A 19,030-nucleotide genomic window follows, 5' to 3' on the forward strand; every position below is an offset into this window, starting at 1 on the left:
TTGGTTGGGTTCCAATAAAACTTTATTTACAAAAGCAGTAAATAAAGTGGGCTGGATTTGTTTGCCAAGCCCTGATGTAACTTAAAAACCATCTCCCAAAGTTGGCCTCTCCTTCCCCTGTCCACAGTCGCTGCCTTTATTTAGAAGGTGGATTCATTCATCACACATGTACCGAGAGCTCCCTGAATGTCAGGCACTGTGCAAAGTCTTTAAGGAGGCAAAGGTCTGGACCCGCCTTCAAAGGTCTGCACCCGCCTTCAAAGGTCTGGACCCGCCTTCAAAGACCTGCCTTCAAGGACCCGCCTTCAAGGAGCTTTCAAGAGAGAGGAATGTACAAAGATGTGCAAGGAGACTTCACGTGTGCCAAGAGAGAAGGGAGGACGTACCGGACAAAGAGGAGACCGCAGGAGAGAGCTCAAGCCTGCTCAGCGTGGGGACGAAGGGGAGTCTCCAGAAGGACGCCTAAGCTTAGACTTGAAGGACGGGCCTGTCACTGCAGGTAGAGCGCGCTACAGACTGCATCCAAGCCCCGGAAGCAGCGCGGGCAGAGGAGTGGAGGCGGCCTGTGCCAATCAGACGGCGTAAGGAGTCCAGGCCCCCATCGTTTCTACCCGGACAACTCCAACCACCTCCTCCCTGGTTTCCTTGCAACCCATCTGCCCACACTTCTACATCTGTTCAGCCCCAAGCGCCCAGTAATCCGGTCCCACCACTTACCCTACTCACAAGCATTTCAGCTGGCTCCCCTCTGTTTACTGGATGGAATCCAGATTCCTTATCCTGGGACACAGGGACTGGACCATCTGCACCCAAGCTGCCTCTCTAGCCCCGCCTCCCAGAATCTCCTCACAACCGTCACGCTCTGCCTTCCCGCGCTCTGAGCTTCTCACCCTCCGGACTTCTCCCCAGACATGTTAGCTCCTTCCCTTCAACGGCACACAAGGGAAGGAGCTAGCAAACTCCTATGCATCCCCAAGAACAGTCAAACGCCCTCTCCTGGTGAAGCCTGTCACCCCCTCCACGCCTTCCCCACCCTCTGTTACAGCCGCCATCGTGCCCCGCTGTGATCCATCTACCCACATGCCTTCATTTCCCGCTCGAGAGGCCGGGCTCCGCCCCCTGTAGGGGCTCAGTACAGATTTGCTGATGCAAAGTCAGACCTGAGTCTCAGGAAAGTCAGTCTAATAGGACTTCCCTACTTATTAAGGCAAGTTATTTAACTTCTCCGCATCTTAGTCACTCCAGTTATAACCTGAGGATAATAACAGTACCCGCCAAATAGGTTGACAAAAGGGTAAATGATATTGCATACATAAGGTGCTCAAAACGATGTCTGCCACTTAATAACAGTTCGATAATGTTACCTGGTGTGTGTACTGTTACTCGGAGTGCAGATGGCTGCAATGTATGCTGCATAGGGACCCCCTCAGACACGCGTTTAAGGTGCAGACCCCGAAGGAGAGTCAGGAGGCCTGACGTCGAGCCCCGGATGTTTCTCACGGGCCCGAGGGCCCTGGGCAATTCTCTCTGTTTCACTGGGCTTCAGCATATCCTCATCTTTAAGTTGAAGAGACCGGTTTAAATTCCCTTCAGGTCTGGTTTGCTGTGATGCTGTAATTCTTATTCGCTTGGACACATGTCAAGATTCTAGGATATCCAAGTAAAGAATGAAAGACCAGGATCCAAACTTAAAATAAATTAATGAAATGAAATAAAAAGTGTTCACAGGGGGATAAGCTTAACCACAGCAGAAGGTTCAAGACACAGAGCATATGCGTAGAACTTCACCCAGCACAACTGCTTTTGATTTGGCCCAAGGTCGAGGGCTAAGGCTCCTGCTAACCCAGCTCTATCACAGCCACGGTCCCGGATGCCCAGTGGATTCTCAGCAGGCCCTACGAGGCCAGCAGCTGCCAGTGGGTGACAAGGTGTACCAGAAGTCACAGATTTGTCAAGGCCGGGTCCTCGGAAAGACCGCCTGGCTAGCTAGCTGGCCGAAGGGGAGAAGAAATCTTCCCAAACAAGCCGTGGGAGCCGGTTCAAAATGCAGGGTCTATCACGTCTCTTAAAGGAGGCTTTGCTGAGTCAGGGGTGGGGTGAGGTGAGGGCAATCGGGGGTGAAGGGGGATGGAATTAACAAGGAAAGCAAAACAGATGTTAGACTAGTTTTGTGAAACCTGTAAAATGCATGTCTGTATTTAAGTATATAGATGAACATATCTTTATTTCTGGAGTTCTAAGTTGGTCTTCTTGATTCTGATGAGCTCAGGTCTACAGAGCAAATGTTCTTCTTATAAGCGACTTCCTCCAGCAGAACTGCTGAAACTCTCCAAAGCCCCCATGAGGACTTAGCAAGGGGACTGATGGGGCAGGGAAGGGGCAAGTTACCTCCGAGTGACTACAAATAGATACGGCATGACCTCTCCACACTCATGCAAACGGCACTCAGAAATCCAACGTCCTTCCAGGATCGTAGGAAAAAACAGGACTCTCCACTTCCTCAGCTTCCCTTCACACGAATTCCAAAGGCAGATATGAACGCTCTCCTCTGAGGCTGCCCTGATGGTTTGCTTCTTCACCTTCACAGACTCTCCATCACAGGGTCCCTCTCTGTCCACACGACTTCCAGTGGTGACTCGACGCTAATAGTGCCCATAAGTGATCCCAACATCATAACATGTCTCCTGTCTTTCCCCTTCCAGGCACGTCTGTGTGTTCAGCACCAGACCACCTTAAGAGCGTGGACTCAGCAAAGGCCAGCGATGGCCACAGTCCCGTGCCTCTTCTGATGTTACTTTAGGGTATCCTGGGCCAAGAGAAACCACCCCCTGAAGACGTCCCATTGCTGCAGGTGTTGCCTGCTTGGACTGGGTACACTGCCTATTTCCAGGAATCTACCCAAAGAGGCAGAAACAAAGAGGAAGCTTTGTTTCATCTTGGGGAGAAAAAAAACATAAAACCATAAACCTCTGGCATACAAATGTCAACTCCAAGACCTGCTTTTTTTGATCAAAGGTCTAAATGCTGCATCAGATGGGCGTCCTTCCGAGGTCACTTCAGAGGACACAGTGATACCAGCCTCACCAACACCAAGACGGGCTTCTAAAAATAGCCAGCCTCCAAGAGGCTAAGAGCAAGGCCGGAAACCTCACTGTGCTGCATAATACAAGCCAGCTTGGCTCGACCAATAACAGATTAAACCTGGCCAAGCCAATTAGGGAGGAATTCATAAGTTGATTTTCAACTAAATCTTTACAAAGCCTGCTGTAAAGTGCCCCAGAAATACCGAGCTGAAAGCATGAAGACTGGAAACCCTCATAGGCACAGACCCCACTGGGTTTTCTCCTCTCAATCCCCAGCCAGCCAGGCTCCTTTTAAAATATGCAACTATCAGCCCTGTGCTGCCTGATGCCAGAGGCAACTAAAATCCTGGCCTTGATTACCTGGGCTTAGGTTAAAATAACAAAGAGGAGTGGATTACACTCAACAAGATGGCATCCAGAAAGGACATTCCAGGACAATCTGCTTAAAGAAGAAAATAATATAGCAGGTGGGAAAGAGTGGACTGGCCATGATTGGTGGAAAAGCTCTTGATGGAACACAACTTGTTATTCAGTTATTTAAATTCTTCGGTAAATATATCTACCTTCCCGTGACACACGCACACGCGCACGCACCCCGTCACACACGGTAACATCCAGATCCTTGGTATGGCACTCGAGACCCTTTGTGATCTGACCCTAACTTATTTTTCCAGACGCCATGTGCTCCCTACCCACCCCCTGTGCTCAGGGCTGATACTGAGCTGGGGTGTTTGGAGATCAAGTTGGCCTGCTTTCCAACCATTTCAAAACCATTTGGACTTCCCCAAATTCACCAAGTTTCCCATACTCCTGAGCCTTTGTACGCACCACGGCAATCTGTCAATTTCCTTCTCTTCTTGTCTGCTGGATGGATTACCATTTATGTTTCAGGTTCAACTCAAACTTAACCTTCTCTATGAAGGCTCTCCGCTACCTCACCCCTCACCCCTACCCCAGGCAGAACTGGGAGCCACGGGCACCTCCCCTCCTCACTCCCATAATGCCTTGCATGTGCCCCTCTACTTGTTTCTTTAACTTGCTCCCTGGACGGCAGTCCCCGTGAAACCACGGACATTTTTGACTCTTTTCCGAGGTCCCACAATTTTGTGTGGCGTCCGTCCCACAGCAGATGTTTAGAGGTTATCTTGTTTCGTAAACACAAACTTATTGTCACCAGCTGTAAACACAAACAAACATGAAAAGAGGCAGACGGCTACAATGCGTGAATGGAAATCACCGTGCTTAGTGGTGGGGAGCGAGAGGGGGCCGGGAGGTTCTAACACGTCCGTCCACACAGCACTTCTCAGCGCTGTCACGCCCACAGGAGGGTTCGAAGAAAGTGGGTTGTAAAACCAGTCAGTTAGCAAAGTCTAATTCCGATGAAAATAACCATAGCTTTTTTTTTGAAACTTTCTATAATTTAGTAAATTTAGAAATTTTATAATATAGTCTGCTTAAGGCAGCAGTCGCCAACTTTTTCGGCACCAGGGACTGGTTTCTTGGAAGACAGTTTTCCCACGGACCGGGGTGGGGGGTGGTTTTGGGATGATTCCCGGGCATTACCTTTACTGTGCACTTTATTTCTATTATTGTTACACCGTAATATATAATGAAATCATTATACAGCTCAGCATAATGCAGAATCAGCGGGAGCCCTGAGCTTGTTCTCACTTGCCAGCCCACTGATAGGGTTTTGATATGAGTCTGCAAGCGATTGAATTATGATGGTCTCTGTGCAGTCAGACCTCTCTGCTAACGATCGTCTGGATTTGCAGCCGCTCCCCAGCGCCAGCGTCACCGCCTCAGCTCCACCTCAGGTCATCGGGCATTAGATTCTCACAAGAAGCGCGCAGCCTAGACCCCTCGCATGCGCGGTTCACGGCAGGGTTCGCGCTCCTGTGAGAATCTAATGCCGCCGCTGATGTGACACGAGGCGGAGCTCAGGCGGTAATGCGAGCGATGGGGAGCGACTGCAAATACAGATGAAGCTTCGCTCGCTTGCCCTCCGCCCACGTCCGGCTGTGTGGCCCGGTTCCGCACAGGCCACGGACTGATGCCGGTCCGTGCCCCGGGGGTTGGGGACCCCTGGCTTAAGGGGATTAAAAGCTGGGGGCTTAAGAACCCTCCCTGTCACGAACCGCTAATAAGCAACGCAAGGGAAGGAAGCTCAGGAACATGTTGGCGTGAGTTTGTCTCTTCACTCGGGAGGTGGTTACTGAAAAGACTCAGCTAGAAACAGCCCGTTAATATAAACACGTAGGTAAAAACACCACGGGAAGGTCATCGCTGTTTGTTTCATCAGCCCGTATTTCCAGGCTGTGCCCAGTGATCCCCTTCTCCCAAGGGCAAGGGAAGACACTGTGCACAGCAGGGAGTGTCTGGTGTAAAAAGAATTGCAAGTGTTGATGGACCACGTAAACAGGAAGAGATAACGAGAAGGCACGCGAGCTGATTCCTCGGCATGGACCTCTATTGCCTAGGAAAATAGTAGCAGTCTTTACAGAAGTATAAGAAGGTTCTCGAGGTCCGTCACTCACCGCTTATTCATTCATTCACTCATTCATCCAACAAGCATTTACTGAGCACCTCCTAGACATTGAGCACCATGCTCGTTGCTAGGAAACAAAGATGAATAATTACTGTGTCATCCTTCCAAGGGCTCACAGGATGCAGTGGAGAAGATGGACACGTAAGCAAATCCTGGCTGTGGGTTGGAGTTAGACCTCTAAGGGCAGCATTAACAGACGGCAGTGAGTACCAGGGCAGGAGTAACTCACTCTCACCAGCGGGCCCGCGGAGGCTGCAGAGACTCACGACCACCGGGCTTCACTTGAAGAACAAGTCAGAGAGGCATCTGAAGGTTCGCTGGATGTTTGGTCATTAACATCCTTCCTGCCAGTCACTCATCCAAATTCACAGACTACTTAGGAAATAAAGACAGTAAGTGGAATTCCCTTTCAATCTGCAAAGGGTCACCTGGGGGTTATATAATGGATCAGATTCAATTCAGAAACCCTGCAAGTCATAACAGGAAAGACTCGCCTTGAAGTCACGGCTTGAGTATTAAGAGTTCACTGCCTACAAGTCATCACAGCACCAGGACAGATCAGCAAGGCACGTTTTCTCCATTTCTTTGTGATTAAGGGAGACTGGGTCCCCACCTTTCCTCACTCCCACGTGAACTGTGAAATATTAACTCCTTCAGCTGAAGGAGGGAGGACCAATGACTTTCTGAAAGTCCCACTACTCAAGAACTCAGAGTCTAGTTATAACAGCTGATTTCAGGTTGATAGTAGGATACAGAGCAGTCCATAAGCAGCCCTCTTCGCTGCCTTGGGAACAGAGCTTAGGGTCGTGGGAATCTTCAGACATGAACCCCGCTGATGGCCACAGAAAAAGGCAGAAGAACATGGTTCTCAGCCACAGGGAGCTTAAAGGCCTGGAGACTATGGTCTTCTGGAAAAATGTGCCCATTGCTCCTCTTCTATCTCCTCTGAGCAAAACTCCAAACCCTCAGAGGTCATGAAGCTTCAACCAACCATTCCTAAACACCTACCATGTGCAGGCAGCATGCTCTCTGGTTCATAAAGTAATCTTCAGTGTCAAGTATTATCATCTCCATTGTACAAGTGAGAAGACAGCCTCAGAGAGGTGAAATAATCTTCTCAGGGCCACACACCTAGAAATCAGTGAGGCTCAGAAACAAAGATAGTTTCTGATGCCAACCGAGTTCAAGGTCCTTTCACTGCACCAAAATGTCAATATGCAACCCGAAGGCAACAGCATCCCTTCCCCCTCTGCCTAGTTACTCCCATGCATCTTAGGTTTCCTTTACTGGATCTTCTCTGATCTGATCTCTTTTTGTCAGAGAATGAACTTTTATTGATACCAGCATCCCCACCAATCAGTACAGGTATTTTCCCTCCCCAGAGTGTCTTCATTCACGTACATGTGTCTTCTGCAGGGGGCACATTGCAGCTGAACCTGATGTTTTCTGTGCCATCGCTCCTGTCTGCCCTGCATTCGTGGCACCTCAAAAATCTTACATCAGTTTCTTAAAAGTAGAGAGAATTGAGTTTCTGAGCTCTACTGATTCGTTTCTGATTTTCAGAGAACCACCTGGTGAATTTGCAGCCAATGTTTATGGAGTGAACAAATGCATGGCCTGGCTTACTCACTCCTGTTTACTTTTTCCACCTGCAAAATGGGATGTGAGGGCCAGTTACCCACGCGTCCTTCCTCCCATCCATCCATCCATCCATCCATCCATCCTCCCATCTACCCATCTGGGCTGGGGTAATGCAGTCAGTGAGGAAAAGCAATGAAAATAGTCAAGGCTGAAGAGAAGTTCCCAAGCAACAGACCCCTGAGGACCTTTGTTTGCCCTTACCTCTTCCCAGAGGGCTGGGGCAAAGTCAATGAAAGGAACACATAAGTAAGTTTATGGTGTTTTAGAAAAAAGGAAATAAAGAACAGAGAAAGGAGGGAGACACAAATATGCAAACTCTAAGGGCCCACAACTGGGCTGTGGCTGAGCAACAAAGTTCACTCTGAGCTTCCTGGTTGACAGAGCAAGAAGAGAAATGGGAAAGAGAGAGTCCTCAGTAGTTTAACCTAAAATACTGCCTCCATTTATTCACTCACTCACTCAGGCATTTCTCGAGCACTGACTGGGCATCTCCTCTACATCAGGAGCCTTCCAGGCGTGGTAGCCAAGTACACTCTTGCCTTTTCTCTTAAGTCTTCATGGGGAAAGGGGCTCCTAGCACAGACAATGACAAGCAATGGGTGCTTCAAAAGAAAAGGAGAGACTTGACCTGCAACTCACCCTCCTCCCCAGAAATACCGGATCGAGACCCTAGATGCTGCCTGAATGGCGTTTAAATGGCATTTGGAGAAGACGGCAGGTGCCTGATTATCCAGTGGGATGATTCAGTTTGTATAAACAGGATGGCTCAGGGAAAGGCATTTCCTGGTTCTTTGAGCCATTGCCTTTGTAACGCACACATCTGGAGTTGTGTGACAGAATAGAGAGGCTTCAGCACTGATGCTGTACAGATATTCTGGAAAATTTCATCACTTACAGCTAAGGCAGCCTTGGGACTGGTTTTCTACATCAGTCTCCTTTGGAAACTTGGAAATTACCCAGTGTGGTCCCTACTGTCCACGACCAAAGAATATGAGAGCTGGAAGGAATCTTGGGTGTCACCTGTCATCGCTCTCTCTGGAGCCTCAATCTCTTCTACTCTTTATTTAATAAGTGACCACGTTTACTTGACCATTTCCATGGTAGGCTACTCAGTGATGCCTGTAGCCAGCTCTTTCTGTTGTTCTTTATTCTCTGGCTCATTTGCAAGTCACTGAGACTTTGGGATTTTTGTTATAAAGCATTATCGTACTAGGAGTTGACTATTACAAGGGGTATTTTGCCTGACCTACCCAGATAATTTTACAAGTCCATCCATTCGTATTGCTGAACGAGACCTGCCCTTAGCGGGATAGCATCCCCTAATTAAAAGCACCTCAAAATAAGGAAACTTGGCCCCTGGGGGGACGGGGAGGAGGCAGACTGTCCCAGCTATATCAATACATCCAGGGTGTCTGGAGAGCTTTGAAAATGGTGATATCCGTAGCATCTAATTATCACTTTGTCTTCCAGGTCCTCACTACAGGATCACCTCTTTCATTCTTTATTCTTCTTCCTTCATCTTCAAACTTTTATTGAGCACCTACTGTATGCCAGGCCCTGTGGTCAGATGTTGTGAATAAGACACAAAAAGAAGCTCCCATCACAATTTAGTGAATAACAGGAAGCTAAGTTGTTGGCCCTCAACTGCATCACTTATTATTTGATAAAACGGTGATAAAACTTTATCAAGAGAGTCTTTTGGAACTAGTCACCAAACTCCTCTTAGAGGATTAAATTCCGGCCTACGTTTTTATGCCAACTTCCACTCTGTAGACGTCAAAGGCTGTGAGTGTCCGGAGGCCTTAGCTCACAGCTCTTCAAGTAACTAAAGAAATTCCTCTTGTCAGGCCTTGAGGAAAACTCCGCAACTGGGCTGCGAGGGGTCTGTGGCGAAGGAGCTTGAAGCCCGCTCTGAGGTGGGGGACGGTGATGGTTAATGTCATGGCTGCTCCCGGGCCAGCACTCTTCCCTCCCCTCCGAGCCAGGGAAGGGGGATTACCCCTGAAGTCCTTAGTAAGCTCTTCAGGAAAAGGGTTTGATATTGGAGATTCCCTCGAAAGCTGACCGCTCCCCTCCCAGGTTTTTGCAGCCTAATACCTCCCTCTCCCTCTCGGGTTCCCCTTTGTCTGGGGCCAGCCCAGCCCCACCACCCATCCTGCCCAGACGGGGCTCCCCACCACCAGCGCCCCCTCCTCAGGCCGACTCCCAGCCTCCCCTTCGCCTCGTGGCCCCTCCCCCCAGGCCTGCTGGGCCCCAGTTCCAGCTCAATTTAGAAAAATGTAAATATAATACATCTCTCCCTGCCCTCTCCCTCTTCTGATGACCTGCCTCCCCATTACACCCACGGGCCCCAGTGGGCTCAGTGCACTTCCTGTCAGCCTGGGTGGTCCCGGGGGATCACGGGGAAGGAAGCTGACAGCTGAGAGCAGGGCCAGGGATCACCGTGTCGGGCACAGCAGAGGGAGTGGGCAGCTTCGGTTTCACTGCTCTCATTTTTGTTAAAGCCCAAGACAAGGCCCTTTCTGGGACTGGGGAGGTCTAGCCCATTGGGACAGAAAGAGGAAACCTCACTCTGCCCCTGCCTCCACTGAAGCCCAGGCTCCTATTGGTCCTGATGCGATTCTCCTGTGGAATGGTCTGCAAAAGACTCTCGTCTCAGTTCCACTAATGGGTCTTCAGGGTGACCTGAAGCAACTTGTATCACACCCCGGGCCTCTTGGTTTTGAGGTGCACTGTCGAGCTGGTACGAATGAACTAGGATGTCAGCACGGGAAGGGACCCTGGGGGTAATCTGGCCCAGGTAAGGGACCCTGGAGGCGATCTGGCCCAGGTTAGGGACGCTGGGGGTGACCTGGCTTGAAAGTCTTCATTCTTATCAAGACACCCGACGAATGACGGTTCTGCGCACCACTTGCTTCTACTGGGGTAGTGAGGTTTTGTCCCTGCAGACAGCTCCCTGCCCTCTCACTCAAAACTCATCTAGAAATGTGAGAGGGTGAGGGTGACCCCGACCCTGTTTTACCTTATGCTTTTTGAAATATATTAGCAGTAGTAGCAGCACATTGCTAGTGACACATTACACAACTGGTTAAGACCACAAGCCAGTGGGTTGCACCTCTGCAAGGAAAAACTCATCATCTGGTCTAACTCCCTATGATGCTGAGGAGGAAACGAGGTCCAGAAAGATGCTGTGACGCGTCCAAAGTCACCCTGCTGGATAAAGGCAGAGCCGGATTCACATCCAAGACCCCTGAAGCCCTGGGAAGGTGGGAAGAAGAGATACTGCTCCCTTTACCCTACAGGGATCATCTGAAGATCAAAGGGGCTTTGAAGACAGGGGTGCAGAGAAATGGGAAGTCATGGTATGACTGCCTTTGCCGAGCCTTAGGTATCCAGGCGGATGCAGAAAACTATTGCCTCCAGCAAGGTTCTGACCTCTGGACTTCTGTCTTCTCTCCCACCAAGCTCTTTCCCAGCGCGCTGTGAGCAGCATGGACATGGACGGGCTCACATTACTCCTTCTCCTGTTTCCCTGGAAAGGAGCTCATAATAGGCCTAGGGCGGGGGAGGGGAGAAGGCAGCCGCGAAGGCGAGGGGGAGAGGGGGTGTGGAAGGAGGAGGAGGCGGACAAAGAGAAAGAAGGATAACCTCCACTCTTGATAATCCACTCACGGGATTATCAGCCTGTTAGTATATGAGAGTTGACGCCAGCACTACTAGAAGGAAGATTGTTTCAGCTCGGATAGGGCAAAGCCAGATAAAGGATACCCTCGTTTATTCAGTCACCCCTTTGCAGACTTCTCCAATGTTTTCCGGGCCCATGCAAGGCCCTGAAATAAGTTTCCAGTAGGGCATGGCTGTCTCGGGGGGCGGCTTGTCTGAAACCCCCTGAGGGAGGGGGACTAAAATGCTGTAGAAGGGGGCAGGGGGAAGGGAAGGGAAGGGAAGGGACTCGGGGACCCTTTGAGGAGGAGGCGACACAGAACCGGTTTTGTCCCTGGGGGTGAGAAGACACAGGAAATGCCAGGGCAAGGGGCACAGACACGGTCAGGCAGAAACAGAGTAACGTGTGGGCCGTGGGTGAGGAACAGTTGGTGGGTTCACTTTGGTGGCACTAAGAACGTGTAAAAGAATCTCAGGGCGAATAAATTGCAAAGCTGCCTCACCAAGGCCTTGCTCAGGATGTGGGAACGCTAGAGGCTTCTGAACCATGGATGATGAGACCCACCCCACCGTAGCAAAAGAATCAGAAGGCTGTAGGCAGATGCTGGCGGTTGTGAGTGGTGGCACTGAGGAAGGTGTGGCAGGGGAAGCGCCAGGGGTAGGAGGCTCAGAGGCTGAAGGGAATGGAAGAAACACTCCAGAGAAAGACCAGCCCTGCTGGAAGGGAGGTGTGGAGACAGCAGAGTGAATGAACAGTGATGTCGTGGCTTCTAAGCCAGGGGCCTGGAGGGTGGTGAGCCCATAAACGTGGTAGAGAACCCGGAGAAGAGTCACGGCACCGAGTCTCTGAGCAGACGGGCTGAGAAGTGTTTTCCCCGAGATGCAGTCTCTTCCTGGCCTCATGTGAAGTCTCAAAACAAGCCTGAGGGGCAGCTGGGGGACGAGGGTCTTGTTCCCAGTGCAGAGTCTGTCCTGCCTCTGGCGGCTCCTTGTGGAGAACGCCAGGAAGCTTGGTGGATGAGCAGAGGCCCAGGCTGGGGGCAGAGGAGAACGGACAGTCCTCGGTCCCACACCTCTGCTCAGGCACAAGGGGGCCAGAGACCCCCAGCCTCTCAGAAGCAAGCAGAGGGGGCTGCATCGTTTCTGTGACAAGGAGGCCCTTTCCTGTAACCGCTGGCCCATCCCTCTCTGCCTCTAGACCCCGAGGTCCTGGAGGGCCCGGCCCCCTTTGCTGCCTCTGTGCCCCGAGTGCCTGCACGGGGCCTGACACAGTATTGCCCCCGGCATGGAGGGGAGGGGCGCTGCAGGGCCCAGGATGTGAAACTGGGTTGAGTTTCAGTCCAAGCCTGGGGGAGAACACTGGCCTCCGCCTACTTCCACAGGGATCAGTGACTGGGTCCCTGAAGGCCAAGGAGCAAAGGAAAACCAGAAGTGACTTTTCCTGGAGGGAAACTCGGATGATAAACGTGTCTCGCTTTGGTCTTGGGAGATGAGAATTGCTGCATACAAAAAACAATAAAAAGGTCTTCCCCGGTGGTCCAGTAGTTAATACTCTGCACTTCCACTGCAGGGGGCGCGGGTGCAACCCTGGTCGGGAACTAAGATCCCACATGCCGTGCAGCGTGGCCAAAAAAATAAAATAACAATAATAATAAATATGACCACCATGAAATGGGAGGCCGGCCCAAATACCACGGGATAAGGAGCAAGGAGGCCTCAGTTTCTCTGCCACGGAAGGAAAGGGAGTGGGAGGGCCATTCCTTCAAGAAATAGTTTATTGAGCCCTTACTATGTTCCAGGAGCAGGGCTGAGTGTTGCAGCCAGACAGGAGTGAGATTCAGTGTCTGCCCCAGAGCGCTGCCATTTCCTCCTGTGCCAGAGCAGGTACAGGAGAAGAGAGGAACCGAGGACGGGAGAACTGGACAACGATTCTAGGAGATGTGTTTGAGCCTGAACAGCTCAGCAAGAACTTGCAGCAGAAAATAGGCCAACACAGGCCGGTTTAGACCCACCAGATGTGCACACGTGGGTGTCCTCAGATGCTGCGCCTAGGGGGTCTGAACTTCATCTGAAAGGACGTCAGTAACTAATGTTGCAGGATTCTAAGCAGAAAAGATAATACGTTCTGGATTGCCTTTTAGAAAAGCTATTTTAAAAGCTGGGAAGGAGAAGGCAAAGAGGGAGTGGAAAAAAAAGCAGTTAGGATGCATCTGCAGTCATTCAAAGGAGGAAGGATGAGGACTTACATGGAAATCCAAGATTCTTCGTAGAGACTGTAGACCAAGAAAGCCACCCTGTCATATCAGTAAACACAGGATGCTGGGGCCACCAAGCCCTCAGCCACTGCAGTCCTCATACTGTGCCCCCTGAGCGGATTCAGGATGGGAAAAAAACTAGGACACGGGCCCCGAGAGCCGAGGTGCCGATCAGAGGAATGATTTCAGCGAGCCCAGACTCCTGCATCTTCCTGTACAGCACTGAGGAAAGAGCTAAATTCATTAACTTGAGATGTCTGCTTTTTCCTTAATTAACAGTAATCGTTTGCTGCTCCAACTACCTGCTTTTTTGTTTGTTTTCTTGTTTTTTGCAAAAGTCTCCCAGGCTTAAAAGTCCTCTGCATGCCTGCCGAATAAAACATAATTCTCAACTCTTAGGTGGTGCAATTTTTTTTTTTCAGTCGACAAGGCAAAGCCAGTGAGGTAAGGAGCCGTGGATAAAAAAGACTCCGGATCATCCTGAGCAGGCCTCTCCCCAGCTAGATGTGATGCCAAGTCAGAAAGGAGTCACGGAAAAGAAGTCAGGGTAGTCTAAACCGATTCATGGATGCGTCTCCTGAATGCCGAAGGTCAAATCTGCAACTTGGTGAGACAACTTGGATGCAGCTGCAAGGGTGTAGATGCCCTGGTCTCTGGGGGGAACCTGCCTGTGCGTTTCCATCAGCTAGGTCATTCTTACGTGTCTTGGTGGGCATATCCAGAGAGCAGGGGAGACTGACAGCTCTTGCCCCTTCAAAATAACAATCTGACTTTTACTCCTAATAAATAAGGAAATGTGCAACCACCAGTGCACCTCCTTTTCTATTCAGAGTTTGACAGAACTGTAAGCCCATGACTAAGAAAAATGAGATGCCCTGTAATGACAATGTCAATGACAAGAAGAAATTCATCTCCTCACCCACATGAATGGCCTGAGGGCCTCAAAGCTTGGGCTGCATTTAAGAAACCAGAGGAGGCTCTGAGAGGGATAATTGAATTCCTGAGTCAGGAAGACAACAGTGATTATTTTTTGGATGACTAAAGGAACAAACATTTGTGGGTTTGAGATAAACAGATGACAAAAAGAGCCCATTTGAGATGCCAGACTTGACAAGCAGAGCCCTAAGGCCTTTGTGTTCTCTGGAAGGACAAGCATCTTGGAATGTTTGTATCTCAGGCTTCTGAGTGTGATTCTTAGAACTGCCTTGGAATCTCGTACCCTCAGTCTTTAAACATTACTGTCTGATCCTCTTGGCTGATGGGATGGGAGGAACCTCCAGGGCTCACTACATGCAGGGGCTTCAGACTGTTTTTAGTCAATTCCTAGATTAAAGAGAAAGAAACCAGACACTTGACACTAAGGAGGGCGGCTGATAGTCACTGAGAGCGTATCCAGACCAAGTGTTTTAACTACTCCAGATTCACCTCCTAGTTTTCAGAAGCATCCTACAAGGTAGGTGCTCTTTTCATCAAAAGATGCCACTTTTCAGATGAGGAAATCTGGCCTGGCTGACTTGAAGCATCAAGCCACGTAGGACAGGAAGCCTGGCAGTTGACCCCAGAGCCCACCCTTAACCACACTTAGCCTACACTGCTAGATGAAGTCATCGTTTGGTAAAGGTTATTCTGCAGCCTAGTCTTTGATCGTACATGGGATCAAATACTCCCTGAAAGGGTGAAGAGGATGAAACTAGGGATGAAAGACATCTAACTCAGAAACATTGTCCTGGGACTTCCCTGGCAGTCCAGTGGGTAAGACTCCACGCTGCCAATGCAGGGGGCCCGGGTTCGATCCCTGGTCAGGGAACTAGATCCTGCATGCGTGCTGCAACTAAGAGTTTGCATGCCGCAACTAAAGATCCCACATTCTGCAACTAAGACCCGGAGCAGCCTAAATAAATACATACATAAATATTTTTTTAAAAAAAGAAACATTGTCCTTGAACTTATAGAAAATATCAAATAAAACAGTCACGTCTCTAAAATGATTGACAACTTAGCAAAATGGCCTAAAGGGCTCTGTGAGTTTCTGTGGAACCCAGCATGGAGAGTCCATGTGTGGTCCAGGCTTCCTCCCCACAGATAAGGCTGAATCAATATCAACCTGAATTGTTGGCGAGACTGTCCTGGTCTCTAAACTTGCTCCTCCCTCTGGGTGCCTTATAAATGTCTCATGAATGCAAGAATGAATGAACAAATGAATGTGTCCACCCGTGCTTCCTCACTCCCTCTCTATTCCCCTCCTGCACTAGCTGCCCATTTTCCTCAAGAGAAACAGAGTTCATACCTAGTCATAGCACCGACCAAGATTTTACACCTGCTCCCTATGACCTGATGCAAAATGCAAACTTGTCAGATCTTCCTTACAGTTCTCCAATAATCCCTGGTCTTTCTCTGCTCCCTCCCTACCCCCAAAACCACCATTTGCTTTGTCAACAGCTACTCACGGCCATGAGACTCTTTGGACTTGCCAGTCCTCTGCCTTGGAATGCTCTCCCTTACTCAGATTATTAATAAGTAGACCCTCAGAATCAGAAGGGACCTTGTGGATCAAGTCCAATCTCCTACCTGGAGCTGGAAACCTCTTCAGAACATCCTTGACCCACCATCAACCAAGCCCTGCTTTGAAAACGATCCTTCATTTTCCACTTAAAATTATTAAAAACTTAGCTCTGTTAAGAAACCTTCTCTCATTAATAAATAAATGCATTCATTCCCTCACTCGTCTTTGTTTATCAGACGTGGTGAGTGCCTGTCACGGGCCAGGGAACGTGCTGGGTTCTGGGGGACACGAAAAGTCATGGTCCTGACTCACTGCTCTTGAGATGGGTCTGCAAAAGAACAGCTATATGAGTACTGTGACCATAATTCTGTAAGATACACCATCAGGGTGTGCACCAAATGCAACACTGGGACAGAAAAGCAAACAGTTAACGATTCCGCTCAGCAGGAATGGGGCTAGGAAGACTTCACAGGGGAAGCACTGTGAAAAGCTAAGTCTTACAGGATGAGTCTGGAACATTCAGGTCAACAGGTAGATTGAGGTGGGCATGGGGGCTGGGAATCTCAAGCTGACTGCACACTGATCATTCTTTCATTACCACTCGACTTCAGGGTAATAAATAACTTGTACCCATTGGAAGAGTATTTCGTACATGGTCTATGGCGAAGGGAATTGGTCTAGTCCTTTCAGAAAGCAATTTGGTAAAATAAATCAAGAGCCATGCAATGGCCATCCTTTAGATCTAGTCATCACATCTGGGGGAGTATATCTTGAGGAAGTAATTACAAATGTGGAAAAGATTACATGCATGAAAATAATAGATACTGGATTTGTGAAAATACGGGAAAAATTGGAAAATGAGCCTCCAATTCACTTCCTTGGAAGATAGGTAAATAAACTATGATCCATTTATTAGAGGGTTGATTTATTATGCAGCTGTTTGTTTTAAATATTATATGACAATTGGGAAATATTTATTCATATAAGGCTAACTGAAGAAAGAGGAAATGTGTGCATATGATCACAACTTTATTTCTTAACTCATAAATATTTAAAATATTTAAATGTTTAAAATATATGTTACTCTTAGAGGAAAACATAGGCAGAAGACTCTATGACATAAATCACAGCAAGATCCTTTTTGACCCACCTCCTAGAGAAATGGAAATAAGAACAAAAATAAACAAATGGGACCTAATGAAACTTAAAAGCTTTTGCACGGCAAACGAAGCCATAAACAAGATGAAAAGACAACCCTCAGAATGGGAGAAAATATTTGCAAATGAAGCAACTGACAAAGGATTAATTTGACCACAGTGAAAAACTGTATTCAATCTAAATGACTAATAATAAAAATACCAAATATAAAACTGATAGCTAGTGGGAAGCAGCCGCATAGCACAGGGAGATCAGCTCGGTGCTTTGTGACCACCTAGAGGGGTGGGATAGGGAGGGTGGAAGGGAGGGAGATGCAAGAGGGAAGAGACGTGGGGGTATATGTATATGTATAGCTGATTCACTTTGTTGTAAAGCAGAAATTAACACACTATTGTAAAGCAATTATACTCCAATAAAGATTTTTTTTAAAGTGAACACAAGAAAAATGACTAGAAAACCATAAAAAAGAATATTTAAATTTTTGCAATAGAGATATAAATCATGAAAATTAGTAAAACACAATAATGAGATAAAATACCTACTTTATACACACATTTTATGCAAAATTGATAGATACTTGAGAGGCTGTTATTTAATGCTGTGCTAGTAAAGCAGAAATTAACACACTATTGTAAAGCAATTATATTCCAATAAAGATGTTAAATAAATTAATAGGAACATTTTTATTTAAAAAAATAAATACAATAAAATATGTGTTATTTAAAAATAACAAAAGGGGCCAAGATATGGCACCAAAATGCTACCAAGAGTTGGGCTTGAATGAGGAAAGTTTTGGGAGACACGTTTCCTTCTGTTTTCAAACTTTTTGTTTTATGGTTGTTTTGTTCCCTTATAACCTGTAAGTAGCTTTGCTTGTTTGTTTAATCTATGGAATGAATTTCACTCTCTACAATCTTGGGGTGAACTTCTTCCAAAAATCACCAAGTCTTCTAGTTCTTGTTTTTTCTGTCTTCTCATTACTTGCTAAGTGCCCGAGTCTGAACGTGACATAGTGCGTGTCTGTTTGGTGACAGTGGCTGACAAAGTAGAGCATGTTTTCCTATACCCTGCCTTCCTGGGGCCTCAAGACCATTAGGAGAAACGACAACACTTGACACAGCTTTTGTCTGTGCTACACACTCTTCTACGTACTTCACAGACATTAATTCATTATATACTGATACAACAATCCCATGAAGTTCGGTTTAGGACTAGGGCTAGGGTTAGCCATTTACCCAAAGCTATCCAGCTAGTTGGTGATAGAGCCAGGATTTGAACACAGGGAGTATGGCTCAAGGGTCTCTGCTCTTAATCACTCAAGACAGGGAGCTTTGAAATAGCCAGCTCTCTGTACAGACAGGCAGACAGGCATTTACACCTACAGAAATAACTGTGTGGTTGGGGGGAGGGACTGGAGATGGAGGGTGGAGTTTGAAAGACAGAGCTATGGGGGTTCTAGCGTAAGCCCCTTCCTGAATGGAAGCCTCAATCTGGCAGCGATCTCTTTCTGAGAGGATGGCAGATGCAGAATGACATCTGAAATCTGAGCTGTCATCTCTGCGTAAATATGGGGCTCAGTGTTGGAAAGGGATGAGAGGTAGCCCTTAGCGAGAGGCAAAAAGCATCAGAGAGCTGTGTGTTTACACAAACTGTGTCTTGATATTTTCTTTGTCTATTGTTCCTGAGGCAGACATATGATTGTTTCTTCTCTGGGGTGTTTATTCAGATGACAAAGCTCACGCTTTGCCTGGAATTTTAGAGACCCCAGAACTAGAACAGAACTTTGTTGGCCATCTCATCTAGACCTTGTCCATCCCTCTACTCTTAACACACACACATACCCACACCCACACTCTCTCTCGCTCTCGCTCTCTCTCTTTCTCTCTCTCTCATGAAGACAGAGGATAAATGTCAATGAGAAATAACGAGTGAGGTACCTGGTACACAGAGGCATTAGTAGCCCCCGTTAAAAGGAATTAACCAAAGAAGGCAGGAGTCATTATGCAAACACAATGAGGGTCCAATGATATGAAGTCCTGAGTGATTCTTTCGTTGGATCTGACTCATGTTTCTCCATTCACTCTAGAGTGAGTCAATGTTTAGATGATATGTCTGCCCTCTTGGTCCTATGTTTTTAATTCATTAGTTCCAAGTCTTGGAAACAGGCTACTCAAATATT

General features: G+C 48.1%; 1 protein-coding gene across 8 annotated transcripts in view; it reads right to left on the bottom strand.

Annotated features, from left to right (window-relative positions):
* Nucleotides 1-1,577: 1,577 nt before the first annotated feature.
* ANO2 (anoctamin 2) overlaps nucleotides 1,578-19,030 on the bottom strand; it is a 299,540-nt gene continuing 282,087 nt past the window's right edge. For all 8 annotated transcript variants that reach the window (XM_055085431.1, XM_055085428.1, XM_055085433.1 and 5 more), the window contains one exon: nucleotides 1,578-1,647. In XM_055085431.1, the coding sequence (XP_054941406.1) occupies nucleotides 1,640-1,647 (8 nt within the window). In that variant the 3' untranslated portion in view covers nucleotides 1,578-1,639. The remainder of the gene's footprint in view (nucleotides 1,648-19,030) is intronic.

The sequence above is a fragment of the Physeter macrocephalus genome, chromosome 6 (genome assembly GCF_002837175.3).
Source record: "Physeter macrocephalus isolate SW-GA chromosome 6, ASM283717v5, whole genome shotgun sequence".
In the NCBI taxonomy this organism is placed as follows: Eukaryota; Metazoa; Chordata; class Mammalia; order Artiodactyla; family Physeteridae; genus Physeter; species Physeter macrocephalus.